The sequence below is a fragment of the Vicia villosa genome, linkage group LG4 (genome assembly GCF_029867415.1).
Source record: "Vicia villosa cultivar HV-30 ecotype Madison, WI linkage group LG4, Vvil1.0, whole genome shotgun sequence".
In the NCBI taxonomy this organism is placed as follows: Eukaryota; Viridiplantae; Streptophyta; class Magnoliopsida; order Fabales; family Fabaceae; genus Vicia; species Vicia villosa.
In genome coordinates this window covers 105,929,016-105,953,749 of record NC_081183.1, presented here as the reverse complement: position 1 = coordinate 105,953,749, position 24,734 = coordinate 105,929,016, and the positions used below count along the sequence as shown (strand labels likewise).

Genomic DNA, 24,734 nt, shown 5'->3' with positions numbered 1-24,734 from the left:
GAAAATGCTCTTAATGATATTGGAGATAATAAATCCCCTGGTATTGATGAATTCAACGCGAAACTATTTAAGCGATGTTGGCACTTTATGCAAGGGGATGTTATTGCTGCTGTTAACGAATTTTTCAATACGGGCATGATCAACAAGAATTTCAATAAAACAGTGGTAACACTTATTCCTAAGGGAGAGCATGCTAAGAGGATTAAAGACTTTCGACCTATAGCGGGTTGTACCATTTTCTTGAAGATTATATCAAAAATTCTTACTGCCCGAATGCGAAATATCCTTCCTAGTATTATTAACAAGAATCAAGCTGCGTTTGTTGCGGGACAAGACATCCATAACCATATTCACCTTGCATACGAATTGTTGAAGGGTTATGATAGAAAGAACGGAACCCCTCGTTGTTTGTTTCAAATCGATTTGCAAAAAGCGTATGATATGGTACATTGGGGAGCTTTGGAGAGCATTATGAAGGAGTTGGGATTCCCGAATACCTTTGTAAAGTGGATTATGAACTTGGTTACATCTGTCTCTTATACTTTTACTGTTAATAAAAATTTCACGGATAATTTGCAGGCTAAAAGGGGGATTCGTCAGGGTGATCCCATGTCGCCTTTGCTATTTGTCCTAATGATTGAGTACCTCAACAGATGTATGGTGAAGCTGCAACAGGATCCAAATTTTAAACATCATGCTAAGTGAAAACCTATGGCGCTGACTAATCTAGCCTTCGCTGACGATATTCTGCTATTTTGTAGAGGTGATGCTACTTCTGTCCAGCTCTTGATGAATACCTTTCAGTGTTTCTCTGCATCAACAGGCCTTATTTTAATCCGCAGAAATGCAAAGTATTTTATGGTAGTGTCGATGATGATAGTAGGCGCAACATACAAACTATCACAGGGTTTGAAGAGGGTAAATTCCCTGTGCGCTACCTGGGAGTGCCCCTTAGTAGCAAGAGGCTTGGGTTGACACACTACCTCCCTCTCATTGATAAGATTACGGGCAGAATTCGCCATTGGTCATCTAAGTTACTTAGCTATGCTGGTCGTATTCTTTTGGTTCGTAGCATCATTGGATCCATCACCCAATATTGGATGCTGAATTTCCCCCTTCCAAAAGCTGTGCTTAACCATATTGATACTGTTTGTAGGACTTTTGTTTGGACAGGTAAAACGGATGCGAGTCGGAAGAGTCCGGTAGCTTGGCATAAGGTTTGCAGACCAATCAAGCAAGGTGGCTTAGGACTGCTTAATCTCACTGTCTGGAACCAAGCAACTCTTCTGAAATGCCTATGGAATATTTGCAAAAAGAGTGATAACCTTTGGATCCAATGGATCTACAAAGTCTATTTGAAGGGAAAGGATCTTATGGATACTGAGGCTGGAGTGAATTGGACTTGGATCATTAAGAAAGTTATGAAATGCAGGGTGTTAGTTGATTCCTTCAAACCAGCTTGGAATCTCATGCTTGAAACTGGTAAGTATTAGATGAAAACTGTCTATACTGCTTTGATTGATGAGGGTACTTCTGTTCATTGGCTTAATTTGATGCGACATAACGTAGCTCGTCCTAAAGCTCGTTACAGCATGGTTGGCATGTCATGGACATCTTTCTACCAAAGAAAGACTGTTCAGATTTGGCATTTTGCACAATAAAGTATGTAGCATGTGTGGGGAAGTGGAAGAAACCGTTGATCATATTTTCTTTGCATGTCCTGATACTCTTGGCATTTGGATTGAAGTTTTACGCTGGCTGCATATTTCTCATACACCAATGGTTTGGAGACTTGAGTTGGAGTGGATTTTGAATAACATAAAAGGTAAAGGATGGAGAGCTTTACTGTTGAAGATGGCTTTTACGGAAACAATTCACGAGATTTGGCTTTATAGGAATGCTATAGTCTTTAATAGTGATACTTATAGAAATAATACATTGGGGAGAATCATTGATTGTATAGTGTATAGAGGATGGAGAAATAGGAAACTAAGATTGCATCTTGCAAGTCTTATGTTATAGTTTTTCCTTGTATGGCTGAATCCTTAGGGATTGCCTTGATTGTATGGTTTTTTTGAATTAATATATATATTAATTGGTTCAAAAAAAATATATTATAAATTATAATTAATAATAATATTTAAAAAAACACGGGCCTTTGCCTAGTTTTTTTAAAATGTCATTGATGTATAAGATCTTATGTTTGAATATCCAATTATTTATAAATTTTTATTTTTATGGGATTTGATATGAGTTTATACCGAACTTTTTGTAAAGTTTACTGAATTTTATCGATCTTTATGAAGATTTTTTTGGATATTTTCAAAAAAAATCGATAAAAATCTATTGAGTTCAATAATTTTTTTGGATTTCTAGAAAATGTATGATAAAATGTCGAAGGTTTTTATCGGTAAAAATCCATTGAAGATTTTTATCGGATGATTTTGAAATCTATTTATTAAAATTTTGGAAATGTTAGACATAACTACCAAAAAATTTCAAAAATGCCAGTAACCTAAGCTAGATTATAGATATATTGAAAAATTCGGTACGTACATTCCAAAAAAAAATCAAAATTTTAACAAATCTGGTAGACGATGGAGTTTTTTTATATGTTTTTACCTTTAAAATTAAGTTTTTGACATTTTTAACATAATCATATGGCAATATTAACTCGATAAAATATATACATATAATGGATAGTATACTACAATATTAATACAAAAGAAATTATGTGGACTTCCCAGCTACTGCCTAGTGCCTTATACGTCCTGCATATGCTAAATCACTTGCTCTTGCACCTTTACTATAATTTTGTCTCCAACAGTTAGTGACGGGGGGATTTTGACAATCATGTTTCAACTTCAATTGAATCCAATGATCGTTGTTAACAAAACCAACAATCATAAGCTTATGTCTACTCGCATACAGAGAATGAGATATCACTAGTGGGAAGAAAATGATGTTAAGGTTCTTGGACAACGTAAACAATATTACATTGTATCTAGAAGCAATTGGGTAACCCATATCAGGAATTCTCATCCATTTGTCACGGTCCTGAACACCCAAAATAACGACTCGCAACTAACTCCTAATATTAGAGACTGTGTCACAGAACACCTTAGAATAAAATTGATTGTTTTTATAGATTTCACCATCTCGTTGTGTTTGAACCAAAGACTATGACTCTTCACCCCATCCAAGTAAAGGTGCAATAGCACGGAAACCACAATTTACATCAGGCACCATATCAATAATATCACTCGTAGTTGGTTTTATACTTGATCTCTTTGTCGTCTGACTTTCATGCAAGGCCTTAACATACTGCCACTGCGAAGGATCACGATGGACATCACCCTTTTGACCCTTGTTACTCTTCTTATATCATTTTTTGGCATGTACTTAACTGCTGGTGAACACATAGAAGTTATGAATGGATGTGTTAGTTCCTGAACTTTTTTTTCATTGCCTTTTGGCCAACTACATCTAATGTACTAAAATACCTCTTACACTCTTCACACTCTTATTCTAAATCTAATTGTGTCCTACTGTCTTCTTGAGTGACTTCATGCTCTTCAATGTTTAATTTCTTCCAAAACACATGAATGGATTCTAACAAAACAAGATTACCTTGTTTTTGAAGACCTACAAGTTTACTCACACAAGGTAACCCATGTGTTGTTCTAATGAAGCAACCACATGCATTTTTGTTAGAACCAACATATTTTACCCTTTTCAACTCCTTTGCAATGTGTTATATACACTGTCTTGATATGAAGTTGTGCAATATGAAGTAAAATGGAATGTTATACCAATCCTCAATGTTGGCAATACTTTTTTGAAATGATACTTTGATTGCACCTAGTTTCAACTTCAATATGTTGTTCACATCATCCCAACTTCTGCACAAATCTCCATGGCTAGTAGTCAACATGATTTTTAGTCTCCAATGAGTAAGCCCAACCCTAAAAAACAAAATATAAAAAGAAATTATAAATTGATGAATAGTATTATAATAATATCAAAGTCACAAAGATGTACATGTTCACTGTCGTGTTTCTTAAATGAGTAACTCTATTAGTCCATGCAATAAGAGACTTTTCTTTATAAGGTGTCAACCATATTTTGTGCTCATACTGAACAAATAAAGAAATATTAGTGATGGATTGCTAAACAGAGTCTAAAATTAAACTGCAAGTGCACAGCCTATCGAAGTAATATAAAAGATTATCGAACCACAGAGACCAATCGTCAATCTATCAACTCTATTGCTAAGGGGCTTATCTAAGTTAAATTAATATAGTTTAGTGGGTGCAGTGCAAGGAAAATAAAGATATAAGGTAAATAACAGATAAAAGCAACAGGATTGAATGTAAATCACGTTAATCCGACAATGTTCTAGTTATATATGTATAGAACTACTTCTGAGGCAATATTTTCTACTTATAGAAAGGAATGATTTAACGAGAACTTGTTGCTTTCGCGTACTAAGAATCGAGTTTACTCTTTAAGTCTACCCCTTCATTTGTCACATAATGAAAAGTGCGCATTGCGTTAAAGTAGTGAACCTATTTTTAAGAAACCAATTACTTGTCTTAGTAAAAAAGTGATTTTAACTTGAGAAATTTAACTTAAAGAGAATTTTGGCTTTTGGCCAAGAATCATATTTCAAACCCACAAACGCGTCCGAAAATAGTTTCAAAATCGTTTTCTAAAAATATGTTAAAAATCTCTAGTTAACCAAACGAATGGCTTTCGCTCTTTCCGTTTGGTTAAGAACTAATATAGTTTGATCTTAAATATGGATGACTTTCGATGTTACCCACAAACATTAAACACAGTAAACTAGTATTAAAATTTAAAACATCCTCAATAGTTTTTCTATTAATAAAACATTGGAACACCATCGTGATACGATCCTTACATTCTAACACTTATAAATTTAGCCAGGCATGGAAATAAATTGTGCGAGCCTATAAAACGTGTAGGCTATGGTAAGAGCAAGGTAAGTAAATTGTGCGAGCCTATAAACGTGTAAGCTATGGTAAGAGCAAAGTAATGTAACTCCAATGGGAGTCTTGGTTCTGGTACAAGGAAATAAAATGCAGGAATGTAAAAGGCGGTTTGATGAACTTCAACCAAAGTGCTCCAAACTTCGACTACTAACTTAATCTACACCGCAACAACTCTTCGATGTGAAGGGACTGTCACTTTACAGATACTGGTGGTATATGATTTAAGAAGTGACTAAGCTTGGATGAAGAGGAAAATAAAAATTGCAAACTATATATAGAGGTTTCTGAAGGTGCGTAAAAACCAGCATGCCCCTCAACTCGTTCTAAGCGGGAAACAATTTCTGAAGGCCACGAGCGCGGACCCTCCTCCGCAGGCGCGGAGTGTGAAAACTGGAAGATCGTGGGGAACGTGGCAGTTGGCCACTGGATGAAGTGGACCACGTCATCGCGTCCCCTGTAGTCGGCGCGGAGTTGGACGCTATGTGTGCTTTTTTATGGAAAAACCCTATTTTTCTGGCGTTTTTGCTTGTTCTTCACGGAAGGCTCTAAAAGGACATGTGATCTGAAAACAAAGGAAAACATGGGCATAATACAGGAAAACAATAATAAAAACTAAGGAAAACATGTGATATTCGAGTAAAAAATATAGTGTGATTCGGTGTTATCAATTAACACATACTACCTCAAAATAATTCAAGTGTTCAACAAACTCGAAATCCCTATTTGAATACAAGACTTTTCCATAGATCCTTACCACCCTCTTGCTTATTAGATTTAACACGCTCCTTACACTTCATACACAATAGGTGAATTGGGGATGGGAACATATCTTCAATGGCATTTATCAAAGAAAGTTCCTGGTTCCTCACCACAACTTTCAGTATCAACTTCTCAGATACAAACAACTCTTTCAGCTTCGTTAAGTTGACGTAACACCAACAATCTCATGTAGTGGTAACTGATACTTATTTGTTTTATATGTTCAATCAATAATCAACACAATATGAAATTTAATCAACAACTACCCATAATAAATAAACGAAAAAAGTTACACTTTTGAGGAAGAGAGTACTTGTTTGTTTTGTATATACAATTAATAATCAACACCAAATGAAACATGTTCAACAACTTTACTGAATCCTGATTGTAAGTTTAAAATTGCGTCTACGAGGGGAGGTGAATTAGAACTTTGAAAAATTATCCGGTTTTAGAATATTTGTTCTTATTTTCTTGGTTTTGTGCAAGAGTTTATACATATGTTTCTTTCTTTTCTGGTTTTTGATTTGTGATGAAAGCGGTAAATGCAAAAAAGTAAAGAACGTGGCAATAATGTATATTGGTTCCCCTCACAATCCGAGAGTACTCCAGTCTCCTTTTAACATGAAAGATATTTTACTATAATTTGTTACGTGTACAAGACCTACACAAACACCAAGAACAATCCTCTTGGACCAAGAACAATACTCTTGGATTTTCACTAAGTACACTAAGAGAACAATCCTTCCTTAATGACTCACTTGTTTCCAACAATCCTGGACAACAAGATTTCAACCACCAAGAACAATCCTTTTGGAATAATCAAGTTGAAATGAGAACAATCCTCTCACTTTTAACTTCTTGCTTCCAACAATCCTGGACAACAAGGAATACAAAACCAAGTAATCTTAATTCCAACAATTATGGAAAAATAAGAAATGAATACAACAAGATTTTTGAAAATATGAAATTTGTAGAATAATTATCACTTTGAGTGATGTATCAATATAATTGATCTTCTCTTCCAGACAAATAATTTATAATGATAGAATATAGTGCTCAAGTGTTTGTAAATAATATATGAATTTTTCTAGACTAATATGGAAATGCATGTAGAAAAATTCTTTGTGAAAGTTCAAGAACACAAACACTTGTTTTGAAATTTAAATGATAACAATGATGTTAAATTGCTATTGAAGAGGTGATTTGTAATTTGAAATATAATGTATTTATAAGAGGATAACACATTTATGAACCATGGTGAAGTCATGAAAAAATATCATGAAAAAATGTCAATTTAAAATGAAAAGGTTTCATGAAGAGTGCATGAAAAGGTGTTAAAAAGTTATTGTTTTTTTTAAAAAAGCGTACAAGACTTTTTAAGTCGGTTCAAACGGATACATGACTTAACAAGTTCGTAGCAATTTTGAATTTCAAATAATTATTCAAATTTCAAACTGCATCAGGTTTTGTTAAGTCAGTTAACCAAACCTGACTTAACAAATGCTGACATAATTAAAAAAAAAAGATTATCTTTTTTAATTTTATTTTTCATTTTATGCATTTGAATCAAAGATTTTTATGCATGATAATTTGTCTAAGTATTTGAACCAACCTAATGCAATATCTATTGATTTATCCTAGTCAATAAATTATATTTAAAAGTGATTTAACATGGTTCAAACATGATAAAAAAATATTTGAAAGTGATTTTGAATACAAATGACCAATGCATGCAAGTGATTTTTTGGAGAATATTTGAGCACTAAATTTATCAATATAAATGCATGCTTATACCTCAATAAATCAAGATCAATGCTAGTCTTTAAAAATATAATTCTTGAATTCTTTGATGCTAACTTTCAATATGATGAGTCTTGAATCATTTGAATAGATAAAATGCACTTAAAGCTTTTTCCATACTTATTGACATGATCATTTAATTTTCACTTTGTCTTCATCAAAACACAATAGATGGAGAGTCTTGACTTCACAATGATGTATCCAAAATATATCAATAATAACATTTGATTCGTCCCCATTTCTGGTCCAGTACATGTATTACTCACTATGAATTAGACTCATCTGATGTTGCATTTTAGTTAATGGACCTTTCGTGGTCGTCTTGTATGTAGATCTTGCCTTATACACCTTCAAAACTCTCGCCAGTTATGGATCTCTATCTTATAAAGCAGCAACTATGTACATATAAGCCGTATTGTATTTTTTCATTTCATTCGCAAATTGTCTTTCATTATGTTTTAAACAGACTAATATATCATGACCATTTAAATATGTAGTTAGTTCATGATTTTGAATATCACACCTAACTATCATCTCCCAACCACTACATGTTGGCATAGATCTCAGCATAAATGGACATTTAACTTTCATACCACTCATGCCCTGATAGGGATTCTTCTTCTTGTAGTTTCCTCCTCTTTCACAATTCATAATCAATTTATCTTTCTTCCCTTTAAGCTCATTTGTGGTATCATAACGAACAATAAAAACAATAATGGCATGTTGTTTCCAGGAGATTGTGTCCATGTTAACATGTCAGACTAAGAGGGAAATATCTATCATTTACAACATATAACTCACGAGTTATTTATCTTAGAGATACCTAAAGCCTATTAAATTTTGCACAAGATAAAAACAAAACATGCAAGTAAAACATACAACGTAAGTGGTGAAGAACTGAGTAAAATTCATAGAGGAAACATCCACTTCGGGAGCGCACAAGGAAAACATGATGAATTGAACTAACAGATTTTTCACGTTGGGTTAAAAATTTGGTATATCGGAATTTTTATTAAAATTCGGAGATTTCCTACTTCTTTTAGGATATTTAAAATTTTTGCTGCTTACCGAAATTTTCAAAAAATTCGATAAAAAAATAGACTTTCCAACAAATATGGTATAAATACATCGGTTTTTTTAAAAATCTGATAAAATTACATACCAGGTTTTTAAAATGCGGTAAAATGCAAAGTTTTAACCAATTTTAATAAAATTGATACCATATTTTCGCTACTATTGCTGAATATTTAGAAAACTACAATTTTATTCTGATTGAATTATTTTGACCAATTGTATTTTTGAGATGAATAAATAATGAGAATGACATTTTAGTCAATACAAAAATTTGGAGGTATCAAATATATTTTTTGAGGTGGCAGAACAAAATCTCCATTAATAAATGGTTTGATTTAATGGAGTTTTAATGGGATCAAATAATTGAGACTTTTAAATATCAGGCTTATTTAATTTGACAACTCTTGTTTAAAAGATTTTTTTTTACCTTTTTTAATTTTCAGATACACAATACTACTCGCATTTTATATAGTGTTCAATAGAATGTTTGAAAAAATGTGTTCATATATAAAACTTTTCATACTTTAAATATTATTTTTGGATAATGCAATCATTTTTTGTTTATTTCGTCACGTGTATTGAATTGAACATTAATAGTACACTCTTTCCAAAAAAAATCTTCAGTCTCCTTTATTCATATTTTGTTTTTCTAAAGCTAGAAAAAAAATTTAAATAACCATATTTAATAAAAAAAATTAAAAAAATTATTTTTTCACAAAATTTACCAAAGTGTCTAGGTTTGACAGACACTCAAAGGGTATGCGCCAAACCATTTGGCGCATTGATTGTGACCTAGCCATATCAAATGGCGCAAACACTATGGGGTATAGGGCAAGCCATTTGGAATGGCGTATTGGTTGTGTTGTTCACACATAGGTGCCATTTGAAATGACTCCTATGTGTGGGTTATTTTTTTAAAAAAATACCCCATTTTGTTTCATTTCGCGCAAAGTTTTCGATTCCGGTCTTTGATTTTCGTAAAATTGTCCGATACGCCAATTTCATATAATTGTTATTAACCCTAATTAATGTTTGTGTTGTCGATTCCGCCGTTTAATAAAGTAGAGTTCATTGATAAAAAATATGTTACAAAGTTGATACACGAAGTCGATACATTATTGTAAAAATATGTCACAAAGTTGATTAAACATGTGATGAGGTTGTCCCACGGCTAGGACATTTCTTTTTGTTGTGGCCTAGTTGACGACAAATGCTACATTTTCTTTCCATTTTGTCATGCACGTCCATTTCGGTACGAATGCGATATCTGTTTGGGGCGACCCTTTTTATTTCGTCGCATCGTGTCACTATGCCAAACTACCTCCCCATCATACTCAGGCCAGTAATCCTCCTTCGCTACCACTGGAAATGCAACATTGTATACCTGGAGCAATGTCTCTGCCTTGTAAATTGGAGATAGTAGTATAGTAGTGATAATGCGTCTCGGTGCGCAAATGCATATGCTGCTATGACATGTGATCAAGACATACGAAATGCTTGGAACTTTCCACAGTCGCACCAACGATCATCTAGTAGAACCCGAGTTGTCTCGGCAATCCTTCATTATGGTCAATTATTTCTCGAACACTGAAGGTGCGATTGAATTGATCAAAAGCAGTTACATGATGGCTGTTGGCCTTTGCTGATTATTCTTTCATAAATTTCATGCAACTCTCATTGAACAGTTGGCCCGATACTCTAACAGCACTCCACCTTTGACCTCTTGTTGAGAATAGCGAAGCCATCCTAAAGTAGGTTTCCTCCACCAGTGCAGTGATTGAAAGGTTTCGAATGCCCTTAAAAACACCATTCATGGATTCTACTAGATTTGTTGTCATGTGGCCCCATCGCACGCCGTTGTCGAAATCCCTGGTCCATTTCTCTCTGGATAGGTTATCAATCCAACTTCTCGCCTCCGGATTTGACAATACAATTTCACTCCGATAATGTTGGAATGTAGGTTGTGTTAATGCATATCCTGCATTGACCAGTGTTTTCCGGAGGTGCCTATCCTTAATCTCCCGCATGAAATTCTGGGCAATATGGCGAATACAGTAGACATGTGTTGATGGTGGGTGTTGCCATCCATTTGCTGGATTATTGTAAGCACTTTCAATGAAAGTATGCCTATCAGAGATTAAACAAATATTAGGTTGAGGAGCAACATATTCTCGGAGATTCCTTAGAAAGAAACTCCAAGCCGCGACAGTTTCACCTTCCACTATTGCGAATGCTACCGGAAATATGTTGCTGTTTCCATCTTGTACAAGAGCCATCTGAAGGATAGAAAAACACTTAGAAAGGGGGGGTTTGAATAAGTGTAGCTTTAAAAACTTGACAGATAAAAAATAAATTGCACAGTTATTTTTATCCTGGTTCGTTGTTAACTAAACTACTCCAGTCCACCCCCGCAGAGATGATTTACCTCAACTGAGGATTTAATCCACTAATCGCACGGATTACAATGGTTCTCCACTTAGTCAGCAACTAAGTCTTCCAGAGTCTTCTGATCACACACTGATCACTCCAGGAACAACTGCTTAGATACCCTCTAAGACTTTTCTAGAGTATACTGATCCACACGATCACTCTAGTTACAACCTGCTTAGATAACCTCTAAGACTTCCTAGAGTATTCTGATCCACATGATCACTCTAGTTCCTTACAACTTAATGTAATCAATTCTAAGAGTATTACAATTGCTTCTTAAAAGCGATAATCACAAACTGTGATATTTCTCTTAACGTTTAAGCTTAATCTCACTAATATATTACAACAGCAATGTAGTGAGCTTTGATGAAGATGAAGATTCTGAGCTTTGATTTGAACAGAGTTTCAGCAAGTTAATAGACGTTGTTTTGTTCAGAATTGTTAACCTTGCTTCTCATCAGAACTTCATATTTATAGGCGTTGGAGAAGATGACCGTTGAGTGCATTTAATGCTTTGCGTGTTCCGTACAGCATCGCATTTAATGTTATACGCTTTTGTCAACTACCTCGAGCCTTGTTCACGCTGTGTCTACTGACGTAGCCTTTAGTAGCTTTTAACGTTCCTTTTGTCAGTCAGCGTAGCTTGCCACTTGTACTTCCTTCTGATCTGATGTTTGTGAATACAACGTTTGAATATCATCAGAGTCAAACAGCTTGGTGCAAAGCATCTTCTGATCTTCTGACCTTGAAGTGCTTCTGAGCGTGATACCATCAGAACTTCAGTGCTTCTGTTCTCTTGTTCTTCTGATGCTTCCATAGACCCATGTTCTGATTCGGCTTCGACCATCTTCTGATGTCTTGCCAGACCATGTTCTGATGTTGCATGCTGAACCCTTTGAGACAAAGCTTCTGAGCGCTGAATTATGCGTACTCTTTATATATTTCCTGAAAAGGAAATTGCATTGGATTAGAGTACCATATTATCTTAAGCAAAATTCATATTATTGTTATCATCAAAACTAAGATAATTGATCAGAACAAATCTTGTTCTAACAATCTCCCCCTTTTTGATGATGACAAAAACATATATAAATGATATGAATTTGCGATCAGAAAGAACAGACGGCAAAAGACAAATTACACAGCTATAGCATAAGCATATGAATATGTCTCCCCCTGAGATTAACAATCTCCCCCTGAGATAAATAATCTCCCCCTGAAATAAATACTCGAAGAACTTTAATAAAAGACTTCCCTGATTATTTCGGTAGAGACGATCACATAAGCTTCTGTCTTTAGAGAATTCATAGCTTCTGACTTCTGCTTCCATTGGACAGCTTCAGAACTAGAATTTCTTTAGATCCCTAGAACACTCACAGCTTCTGATTCCTGCTTCCATCTAGGACAGCTTCAGAACTTGAATTTCTTTGATCTTCTGAACATTCACAGCTTCTGACTTCTGCTTCCATTTAGGACAGCTTCAGAACTTGAGTTTTCTGGATCTTTAGAACATTCACAGCTTCTGATTTCTGCTTCCCTCGGATAGCTTCAGAGCTTTGAATTTCTACCAACATCACTTCATGCTAGATTTGTATCAGAACATTGTTGAATGTACCAGAGCATCATCTGAGCATCTCTACATCCTGAAATGTTACAGAACAAAAACTAAACGACAAAAGTCAGCATGAACGAGTCAGAACATAAAATGTATATTAGAACACATGATATGTATCAGAGCCATATAGGCTAAAATAATGTATCAGAGCAAATAGAATTTTGTCAGATCAAATAGACAAATATGGATCAAATTCTATTATCAGTGCTTCTGATCTCTGAAGCTTGACAGCACTCAGCTTGCTTCAGTTTCCATGGTTTAGCTTCTTGTGTTTGCTTTGAAGATTCTCTTCACTTCTTTATACCTGCAAAACACTTAAACCATATAGAACTTGCAGTTCTTGGTAGTAAATGTGTGGGAGCTTTACCCAGCAACTGATAGATTAATCAAATCATTTATCATTTATCTTCTCCCCCTTTTTGTCATAACATCAAAAAGAATATTTCAAAAGATTCAGATGAAAAACAAAACGAAACACACGGAAGAAGGAGAAGATTTCTTTTAAGTTCAAACAGCAGGTACAGAAGTACATGAAGATAAGAAGGATCAGATGCACGAAACAAAAACAGATGCAACGAAAAGAAAGAAACAGCACAGACTCAATCTAAGATGGCCCTAGTCTTGACAAGATCTTGGTCAGCATCTCTTGAACCTTATTGTTGTGTCCTTCTTGCCTCACCATGAAAGCGTTATACTTATCATTGAGTGAGCTTTGCTCATCCTGTCTCTTCTGAATTTCTTCCAGAGTCCTTGCAAGACGAGAAGATTCATCAGAAGAAGCTTCATAGCTTCTGTCCACAGGGATGACATGTTGATCTGCAGCTTCCATAGATAGATCATTTGCAGGGATTTCCTCAACAGGAACAGTTTTAGCAACATGATCTTCAGCATCTGCTTCTTGCATAGAAGCATCTCCATATTCTGCAGCAGGAATTTCCGAGTCTCCATTCTCAAGTGCCTGAAGAATGGCAGCTAGATTCCTGGGAGCAGAAGGACCTTCAACTTCTGGTGGGTCAACAACTTCTGGAATGACCAAGCTTGGGTCTTTCTCAGAAGGGTTTTCCCTCAGATAGTCAAAGAGAGTCTTGAAATCTCCGAGCAGAACAGGATATTGAGGTATCCAGACCACAATCTCCCTACAAGGATTGGCTTCCAATGCAGCAGCGAGTCTTAATTGTTCCATCTCATCCAAGAAGGGCTTCTCTTCCAACAGATGTCTTCCTTTGAGACTAGCAAACCAGAAGTCTTCATAATTCCTCAGAATTCCACGAGGCCGTGGGGCAGCAGCTACACAGGCTTCCTGAAGTTCTAAAAACAGAGCATCTGATTTTCTGCGAAAAATCCTCCAGAAGTTCCGCATAGCAACATCATTCAATCCAGAACTTTCAGCAATTCTGAGAGTATCAAAGGTACTTCTGAGATTCCTCTTTATGTTTTCAAAAACTACACCAATAGGATATACAGGGCGGAATTTTATTTGGGTTTTTGAAAAGGCAGGGTTGGGAGTGAAGTACGGATGAGGTTCTCTATCCAACCTATAAGAAGATTCTGCTTCAGTATCAGAATCTAACACTACCACTTCAGCTTCAGGACGAGGCTTGGGAGTGTAGTTGCAATCACGGAGCAGCTGCTCATGTGATGCAGAGGTTGGAAGGGGAGAATCACAAAGATTGTTTTGAGAGGTGGAGGGAGTATGTTCAAGGGTGGCATTTAGAGAAGGTTGAGATGGAAAGAGAGTTTGAAGGGGTGGTATATCCAGAACAGGATTTATGGTAGGTGGAGAGGAAGGAATGGTTATAGGAGAAGATGGAGGTGTAAGAACATGGACAAAGACAGGTGATTCTGATGTGGCTTTTTCTGGTTCAGGTGTAGGGACAACCTCTATTGGTGCAGCTTCTGAACAAACAGCAGGAACAGAATCAGGTTCAGAAATGCATATACCTTTGGAACCTCTCAGAAAAGCTTTGGCCACATCCTCAGTCTTCTTCTGCTTCTTACTCTTCGGCTCTTCAATAATCTTTGTTTTGCCGCTAGCGATTTCTTTCCTTCTGACATATGCCAGAACTTCTGGTTGATTCTCAGCCTCTTGAGAGATATTTTCTTCATCAGATTCTTGAAGAATCATCTTTCTTTTTCTGATTTTCTTCTTCTCAACAACTTCAACAATCTCAGCATTGTTATTTGACTTCTTCTTCTTTTTCTCAGCTTCCTTCTTTTTCTTCTCAAAATCAGCAGAGACAGCCTTAGCAACCTTTGCAATGACTTCTTCTGGAACCACTTCTTTCTTGGTAGTAGCAGCAGGATGATCAAACTTTCTTTTGGTCCTTTCTTCCCTCTTACGATTCACTTTAATAGGAGCACCTTTGTCTTGATCTTTAAGACTCTTATCCTCTTTTTGTGACTTCAGATACTTAGTTCTGACTTCAGGTACCTCACTATTGAAGAAGGTTTCAAAGTCAGCTAGTACTGGTTTTCTTCTGATTCTTGTTCCAGCTAGAGGTTGAGGAACTTTGAGGATAGTGTCAATTATTTTCATCTTCTTTAAAGAAAAAGCATTCAGACAGACTCCAGAGGTGACAGCAAGGTTTTTGATAATACCTTCAGACTCCAGACTCTCAACAATCTTGGAATGCACCAGAAGGTTTGTAATAATTCTACCAAAAGGAATGATTGTTCCACCATTTTCTTTTCTGAAAGCGTTTCTGGAATCCTTTATTGCTTTCCACATATGGTTGAAGATAATGTAAATCGCATCAACCTTCTTCTGAGTGGCAATGCAATAAAGAATATACCTTTGATCATTACTGATGAAATCCGAGGCATGTGTTGCTTTCCTATGGTAGAAACACCCAAGAAGGATCTTTGTCCAGATTCTGTAGACATCTTTCAAATCCTTGACGTGTTTTGTTTTCTTGACATTTGGATAGAGAGTGGATAGAACATCTCCCAAATCTGCCCTTTGATCAAACTCATAAACCCCTTCAGGGTTTTTCAGATCAAACATCATTCTTAGGATGTTTTCAGTAATAACAACAAACTTTCCATGGACGAAAGAAAGTATAGATTTTGGAGCAACCACAGCATGTGCCCAGAACTCCTTGACAAGATCCGGATAAACTGGACCAACGAACTCAGCAAACAACGAGGTCCATCCTTGAAAGATGATGTCTTCTTTAAGGTGAAATTGGTTTTCTTCAATGTTGTCAAAGTCAACCATGAGTTCACACAGAACTTCCAATTCATCTTTAGGAATGGAGCATGCAACAACAGGAGTGAGTTGCAAAGTTTCTTCTTGGAGATGATGAGGAACAGATGACTCAGCATTTTGGGATGAGAAGGCAGCCATGGATGCAGAATGAACAAAAACGAACAAGAAAAGCGAACTGGGTTTTCGATTAGGGTTTTTAGAAAACGGCTAAGAACTTTTCAAACGAGAGAATGCAAGAAGAGAGAGAGACAAGGGAGCGAAAAAATATATGTGATGATTTGAAAAGAATATATAGAAACGGATTTGAAAAAGAAAAAAATAAGAAATATAAACTGAACAGTTCCAGAATCAAAAGAAATCAATTTTATTAAATGATGAGTGACGTAAGGAGAGAGAACGTGGTAAATGAAATGATTTAATACAGTTACCTAGGTCGGCGTCTTTTCAACTGCACGCTTTGTACTAACCGTACAGACACGTGTTCACCATCAGATAATAGATGACAGCTGTAAATTTCAGAATAGACTTTACGCTTTCAGATTCTGATCACTGCTTCTGATCTGATCAACTTTCTCTTCTGGAAACACTCCTTCTGAAGTGTGCTGATATAAATCTGAATGATCTTCTGATTCATTACTTCTGATATACACAGCTTCTGGAGGTTCACTTCTTTGTTCTGCAGCTTCTGATAAGACAAAACTGTATCTGCAGAAATTCTTAAGCTCTTTGTTTCATTAGAAACAAGTTTATCATCAAACCAGATATTTATTGATTCGTCCACAATCAATGTTTCAATTTTGTATATTCTGTAGCATTTAGAGCATTCAGAATAATCAAGAACGAAACATCATGGCTCTAGAAACAAACAAAACAGATGGTTCCAAGACTAATAAGCTATCTTTTCTGAACTCCTACGAACATAGTTTCTTCAACAGATTTAAGTACCAGAACTTGGAAGACAGTCTTTCTTCCCTTCAAGTGTTGAGACCAACTTGAGTCCAGGAGACATGTCATGTTGACTTTTATCTTCTTTGTCACCAAGAGAATCTGCAAAAGAAATAGTCTTTTTCTTTGGTACCCACATCTTCTTGGGTCCTTTCTTGTTAGTTCTCCTCAAGTTCTGATTGAACTTGGGTTTAACATTGTAAGCAATAGGAGGAACAGCATGATAATTCTTAATGTGAGTTCCATGATATTTCCTAGGTTGTGTCACATGCTTTTTGGTGTGTGTTATGTGAAAACTTTGAGCATGTGAAGTGTGCCTAATATCATGGGAGTGGCCATACTTGAACTGATCATACAATGGCTTGTATGTGAATTTCATTTCATCAACAGGTTCAAGTTTGTATGGGATTTCACCCTCAAAACCAATGCCGACTCTTTTGTTTCCAGACACAGCATATATCATAGAAGCTAGCTGACTTCTGCCAATACTTCTAGATAAGAACTTCCTGAAACTTAAATCATATTCTTTCAGAATATGGTTTAGACTAGGAGTGGATTTTTCTGAATCAGAAGGAGATCCAACATTATTGGATAATTTTAAAAGTTTTTCTTTTAATTCAGAATTCTCCAACTCAAGCTTCTTTGTTTCAAATTCAAATAGCTTTTTCAGCTTTTTGTATTTGAGACTCATCTGAGACTTGAATTCCAGAAGTTCAATTAGACCGGAAACTAACTCATCTCTAGTAAGTTCAGAAAATACCTCTTCAGAATCTGATTCTGATGTAGATTCTGATTCGTCATCTTCTGTCGCCATCAGCGCACAGTTAGCCTGCTCATCTTCAGAGTCTGAATCATCTTCTGACTCATCCCAGGTTGCCATAAGACCTTTCTTCTTATGAAACTTCTTCTTGGGATTTTCATTCTGAAGTTTTGGACATTCATTCTTGAAGTGTCCAGGCTCATTGCATTCATAGCACATGACCTTCTTCTTGTCAAATCTTCTGTCATCAGAAGATTCTCCACGTTCAAATTTCTTTGAACTTCTGAAGCCTCTGAACTTCCTTTGCTTGGTCTTCCAGAGTTGATTTAGCCTTCTGGAGATCAAGGACAGTTCATCTTCTTCTTCAGATTCTGATTCTTCAGGATCTTCTTCTCTAGCCTGAAAAGCGTTAGTGCATTTCTTGATATTGGATTTTAATGCAATAGACTTACCTTTCTTTTGAGGCTCATTTGCGTCCAGCTCTATTTCATGACTTCTCAAGGCACTGATAAGCTCTTCCAGAGAAACTTCATTCAGATTCTTTGCAATCTTGAATGCAGTCACCATAGGACCCCATCTTCTGGGTAAGCTTCTGATGATCTTCTTTACATGATCAGCCTTGGTGTATCCCTTGTCAAGAACTCTCAATCCAGCAGTAAGAGTTTGAAATCTTGAAAACATCTTTTCAATGTCTTCATCATCCTCCATCTTGAAGGCTTCATACTTCTGGATTAAAGCTAGAGCTTTAGTCTCCTTGACTTGAGCATTTCCTTCATGAGTCATTTTCAAGGACTCATATATGTCATAGGCCGTTTCCCTGTTAGATATCTTCTCATACTCAGCATGAGAGATAGCATTCAGCAAAACAGTTCTGCATTTATGATGATTCCTGAAAAGCTTCTTCTGATCATCATTCATTTCTTGCCTTGTCAGCTTTACGCCACTGGCATTTACTGGATGTTTGTAACCATCCATCAGAAGATCCCATAGATCACCATCTAGACCAAGAAAGTAACTTTCCAGTTTATCTTTCCAGTATTCAAAGTTTTCACCATCAAATACCGGCGGTCTAGTATAACCATTGTTACCGTTGTATTGCTCAGCAGAGCCAGATGTAGATGCAGGTGTAGACTTTTCACTTTCATCAACCATCTTTTACTGAAGCGTTTTTCTCTTCCTGAATCTTTTCTAAACACGGTTAAGTGCTTGCACCTTAGAACCGGCGCTCTGATGCCAATTGAAGGATAGAAAAACACTTAGAAAGGGGGGGTTTGAATAAGTGTAGCTTTAAAAACTTGACAGATAAAAAATAAATTGCACAGTTATTTTTATCCTGGTTCGTTGTTAACTAAACTACTCCAGTCCACCCCCGCAGAGATGATTTACCTCAACTGAGGATTTAATCCACTAATCGCACGGATTACAATGGTTCTCCACTTAGTCAGCAACTAAGTCTTCCAGAGTCTTCTGATCACACACTGATCACTCCAGGAACAACTACTTAGATACCCTCTAAGACTTTTCTAGAGTATACTGATCCACACGATCACTCTAGTTACAACCTGCTTAGATAACCTCTAAGACTTCCTAGAGTATTCTGATCCACACGATCACTCTAGTTCCTTACAACTTAATGTAATCAATTCTAAGAGTATTACAATTGCTTCTTAAAAGCGATAATCACAAACTGTGATATTTCTCTTAACGTTTAAGCTTAATCTCACTAATATATTACAACAGCAATGTAGTGAGCTTTGATGAAGATGAAGATTCTGAGCTTTGATTTGAACAGAGTTTCAGCAAGTTAATAGACGTTGTTTTGTTCAGAATTGTTAACCTTGCTTCTCATCAGAACTTCATATTTATAGGCGTTGGAGAAGATGACCGTTGAGTGCATTTAATGCTTTGCGTGTTCCGTACAGCATCGCATTTAATGTTATACGCTTTTGTCAACTACCTCGAGCCTTGTTCACGCTGTGTCTACTGACGTAGCCTTTAGTAGCTTTTAACGTTCCTTTTGTCAGTCAGCGTAGCTTGCCACTTGTACTTCCTTCTGATCTGATGTTTGTGAATACAACGTTTGAATATCATCAGAGTCAAACAGCTTGGTGCAAAGCATCTTCTGATCTTCTGACCTTGAAGTGCTTCTGAGCGTGATACCATCAGAACTTCATTGCTTCTGTTCTCTTGTTCTTCTGATGCTTCCATAGACCCATGTTCTGATTCTGCTTCGACCATCTTCTGATGTCTTGCCAGACCATGTTCTGATGTTGCATGCTGAACCCTTTGAGACAAAGCTTCTGAGCGCTGAATTATGCGTACTCTTTATATATTTCCTGAAAAGGAAATTGCATTGGATTAGAGTACCATATTATCTTAAGCAAAATTCATATTATTGTTATCATCAAAACTAAGATAATTGATCAGAACAAATCTTGTTCTAACACCATCAACATGGTTCTTTTGTATTTACCATATAACCAAGTTCCATCGATTTGCAGTATAGGTTTACAATATGCAAACCCTCGTATGCAAGGTTGGAAAGCCCAAAAAACGCGGTGGAATATTCCATTACCTTGGACACGGGTTCCATCCGGGCTATGCGCTGGAAATGTCTCTAGAATAGAAACGGTGTCAGGAGCATATGTTTGAAGTGCAGTAAGGTAACGTGGAAGATTTTTGTATGACTCCTCCCAGTTGCCGTACACAATTTCAATGGCCTTTGTTTTCACTATCCAAGCCTTTATGTAGGATGGAGTATAGTTGTATGCGGTAACGATATGCGAGATAATCGTTTTCACCTTCACAGACAAGTCACAGTTGATTAGAGGCAAGATTTCCTGACAGATAAGATCATAACTAAGCTTCGTATGATCTTGTGACGTATTGGAGTTCACGCGTGTGTGTTGTTGTGAAATCGACCCTATGACCCGGGCATCACTTCTCTTCCTATACGAAGCACACAGTCTGAATGCACACTCAGGGTTTTTACAAATGATTATATACCTTTCTAGGTTTGAGCGATCTACTTCAAAATCAACATTATTTGCCATGTGCCATTTTTTGATAGCTCTCTGGCATGCCTCCTTAGAAGCAAACTTATCTCCTTTCCTTAGCACTTCACCACTTTGTATGTACGAGGTGAAGAAGATATCGGATGAAGGTTCGTTGCCTTGTAAGTTCAAGTTAGTCATATGAAAATTAATAAAATTATTTACTTCCGACTTTATTTATTTCAATCGTTGTTTCCATATTTGTTTTCGGTAGTCCAAATGAGTCTCCAATTATTAATTGTAACAAAACAAAAAAAAATTAAAAACAAAAAATACAAAACCCACGTAGGTGCCATTTGAAATGGCTAACCTACGTGGGATCTTCCTTTGCGCCAAATGGAATGGTGCATTCAACCACTTTTTGTACCTTTGCGCCAAATGGTTTGGCGCTTACCCCTGGGTCTGCTGCCAAACCTAGACACTTTGGTAAATTTTGTGAAAAAATAGTTTTTTTTTGTTTTTTTTATTAAACATGGTTATTTAATTTTTTTTTTCCTAAAACTAAACAATAAATATAGATTTTTTTTTATCAGAATAAACTACACTACACTTAAAAAGAGATGCAAAGTTATTTCGATATTCATAAGCAAAACACAAGATGCAGTAGAAATATCTGGTATAATTTTTTTAAAAGGCAACATGAAAATAGATGGGCATGTAAATTAACTAATTATAATAATGTATCAAAAAGAATGACATCAATGTTTTCTAATAATAGAAATGATGGTAACAAAATCAGAGTTAAAGAAATAGAAATGCAAGAAGCTTTATCCAAGAGATCTTAAAAAATGGAAACGAAACAAAGAATCAGTTTGGAATTTTGGAAGCAAATATTTTATCCAACAGGAAGAAAACATGAGAAATGAAAGAAAAACTTTGAAAGAGCAAAAATATCAATTAAGATCACAAAGTTTTGAGACACATCATTAGAATAATAACTCATCATGGAAGCTGATCGGATTCAACAATTGCAGAATGAAGGACTAATTAGTTGCTACTGGAACCGTGTCGATAACCCTGGCACCATATGGAACTCAGAAAATGTCTTGATACATTACCTTCCAAATCTAGTCCTCCAAATATTACTCGTTGTTTTCGCAACTCGTATAATGTTTTGGATCCTTAGACCCTTACATCAACCTCATTTTGTTGCTGAGCTTCTTGTAAGTCCTTGTTTCTCGACGCAATAATTTGGTTATGGATTTGTGTATCATTTAGGGTTTGTGTTTTGTATTCATCAGGATACATTTGCGTGTTTATGATTTATGGATTCTACGTGCAAACTATTCTAAATTCTAAGTGCATGTTATTTTTTTTTTATAGGCCGGATTCGTGCTAAATATATATGTTCCCATACTGAACTCATCACTGTTTGGAATAGCACTTCCTATAAAGGGACTTCTTGTTTTTGAGTCTATAGCACAATTGGGTATCATCTACTATGTTTTTGTAACTGGTTTAGAGATGAACTTAGAGACAGTATCAAGAGCAAGAAAAAAAGCATCAACTATTGCTATTGCAGGAACATTAATTCCAATGATATTAGGGTTTATGATATATGTTTTAGTTGAAAAAACATACATAAAAAACGGCGAATTCAACACCGTTTCGGCTTATTTTCTATGGTCGTTAACTATTAGTATAACAAGTTTTCCAGTGGTGGCACATGTTCTTTCAGATCTTAAGATTCTCTATACAGGACTTGGTAGAGTTGCATTAACAGCTGCTACAATCAATGACTTTATCAATTGGGCAATGTTTATATTTCTTATTCCGTTAATTATTAACGGTAAAAGAGGAATATTATCGGTGATATCAACGATACTTTTCGTTCTTTTTTGTCATTGTGTATTAGCTCCTCCACTCAACAAAATCTTAATACGAAAAACTAATGAAAATGAATGGGACTTATATCAACTATCCTATGTGATAATTGGACTTGTTGCATGTGCAACCGTTACTGAATTTCTTGGTACACATTCTGTTGTTGGAGCATTGGTTTTTGGGTTGATTCTTCCGCGTGGAAAATTTTCGGAAATGTTGATAGAACAATCGGATGATATTGGATCGGGATATTTAGCACCGTTGTTTTTCGCGAGTATTGGTGTGAGAAGTGAAGTGCTTCCAGTTATAAAGGGAAACTTTATTTTGGTTATTTTTGTCATGATAGTGTTGATTTCAAGTAAGATTCTGAGTACTATAGTTGCTACTCGTTTCTATGGAATGCCGATTCGTGATAGTGTGGCTCTTGGAATGCTTATGAATACTAAAGGGGTCTTATCATTGATTATACTCAACATTGGATGGGATAGAAAGGTATTGATTATACTCTTTATTGTTACTTTCTTGATTAGATTATGTTTTTGATTATGGTTTCTTGCTCTGCAGGTTATTAGCCATGAGGCCTTTACAATTATGGTTTTTAGCATATTTTTCATGACAGTTATAGTGGCACCTATTATCAATGCAATGTACAAACCAAGAGTGACATATGAACAAAACAAGTTAAGGACAATAGAGAATTTGAAAAGTGATTCTGAGATTAGAGTTATGGTTTGTGTGCATAATGCTCGCCAAGCGAATGGAATGGTCAATATTCTTGAGGCTTGTAATGGCGTAAATGTTTCTCATTTACGCGTCTTTGCGCTTCAACTTGTTGAACTCAAAGGACGTTCGGCTGCACTAATGGTAGCGCAACTAGACCAACAACAACAACAAAAGGAATCACAAATCCTCGATCAATCGTCAGAGACGAATAGTTACTCGTCCAACATTATCACGAATGTTTTTGAAGAATATTCGACTAATAATGCTAACACTCTTGTGGAAAATCTTGTTGCTATGTCTTCTTATTCGACGATTCATAAAGACATATTTAATTTAGCGTTGGAGAAACAGGCGTCGTTGGTTTTAATCCCGTTTCATAAGCAAAGCACCGTGGAAGGTTCTCTAGAGGTGACCGAGAGCGCGGTGAAAGACATAAACCGAAACTTGATGCAAGACGTGCCTTGTTCGGTTGGAATTTTCGTTGATCGTGGACATCATGCAGCGTTGTCCAAGATCAAAATGCATATTACTATGATTTTCATTGGTGGACCTGACGACAGAGAAGCCTTAGCGATTGCTTGGAGAATGTCGAAGCATCCGTGGACACGGCTTACAATGGTGAGGATATTTTTAAGTGGTAAGGCGGGAAAAGTTGATTCGTCGAGATATAATGAAGCACAAGGACTATTAGCTGCGGTTTTAGATACCGGGAAGCAAAAAGAGTTGGACGAAGAATACGTAGATTCGTTTCGGCTTAAAGCGGTTAACAATGAAGATTCTATAACTTATACTGAAAGAGAAGTGCAAGCAGGTGAAGATATTCCAGAATTGCTTAATGAGTTGGATAAAGTAGGTTGTGATTTATACATTTTAGGACATGGAAAAGGAAGAAACTCTTCGGTTTGGTCGAATTTGTTGGAATGGGCTGATTGTCCTGAGCTTGGTGTTATTGGTGATATGTTGGCATCAAATAGTTTTGGTTCAAATTCTTCAATACTTGTTGTACAACAATATGGATTTGGAGGTTTAGAATTCAATACTTGTCATTGTTCTCGCAAAGCACGTTCAAAGAATGATGATCTTGAGTCAGTTTCCCAAAGATATAATGACTAGATCGTTCAAACAAACACTTTGATTTAGTTCATAGAATCAAGGGATTGAAGTTGTAGAATTTATCATGTTGTTGTAGAATTCATCCAATATTATATATGCTCCAAATTAAACATATATTATTGTGTTCTTAGATCAAACAATTCAACCACAGTTTAACTATTCAAATCGATGTGTTAAGATAAAGTTAAGTTACCAGGTACAAAATATGCAGGCATGTGAGCCATATTTTCAGGCCATGGTAGTTTCTAGAGTCTCCAGCCCTTCAAAATCAAACAGATTATCATTGTCACTTATGTAAAGTACTTTAAAACTTTAGTATTTTTTTATAAGTTTTGGCTTTTTTTTTATTGGTCGACAAAAGGTGGAGATTATTGAATGGCATGGAAAAACAATCAAATGGATTTTCAGATACTTG

At 35.9% G+C, this 24,734-nt stretch overlaps 2 protein-coding genes across 2 annotated transcripts; one reads left to right on the top strand and one right to left on the bottom strand.

Moving 5' to 3' along the window:
- Positions 1–20,029: 20,029 nt before the first annotated feature.
- LOC131597621 (uncharacterized) lies at positions 20,030–20,800 on the bottom strand. The gene has a single exon (XM_058870308.1). It carries the CDS (start codon positions 20,798–20,800, stop codon positions 20,030–20,032), a length of 771 nt encoding a protein of 256 aa, XP_058726291.1.
- Positions 20,801–21,438: 638 nt separating this feature from the next.
- Positions 21,439–24,555, top strand: LOC131599430 (cation/H(+) antiporter 15-like). Its single transcript, XM_058871784.1, has 3 exons — positions 21,439–21,822; positions 21,983–22,975; positions 23,048–24,555. Exons 1-3 carry the CDS (start codon positions 21,604–21,606, stop codon positions 24,317–24,319), a joined length of 2,484 nt encoding a protein of 827 aa, XP_058727767.1. The 5' UTR covers positions 21,439–21,603; the 3' UTR covers positions 24,320–24,555.
- The last annotated feature ends 179 nt before the right edge of the window (positions 24,556–24,734 follow it).

Bases quoted from the DNA above. Each gene is read 5' to 3' on its own strand.
- LOC131597621 (XM_058870308.1), bottom strand. From the start codon at position 20,800: ATGACTAACTTGAACTTACAAGGCAACGAACCTTCATCCGATATCTTC.
- LOC131599430 (XM_058871784.1), top strand. From the start codon at position 21,604: ATGGAAGCTGATCGGATTCAACAATTGCAGAATGAAGGACTAATTAGT. The intron at 21,823-21,982 runs GTAAGTCCTTGT...TTTTTTTTATAG, and splicing joins ATTTTGTTGCTGAGCTTCTT to GCCGGATTCGTGCTAAATAT. The intron at 22,976-23,047 runs GTATTGATTATA...CTTGCTCTGCAG, and splicing joins ACATTGGATGGGATAGAAAG to GTTATTAGCCATGAGGCCTT.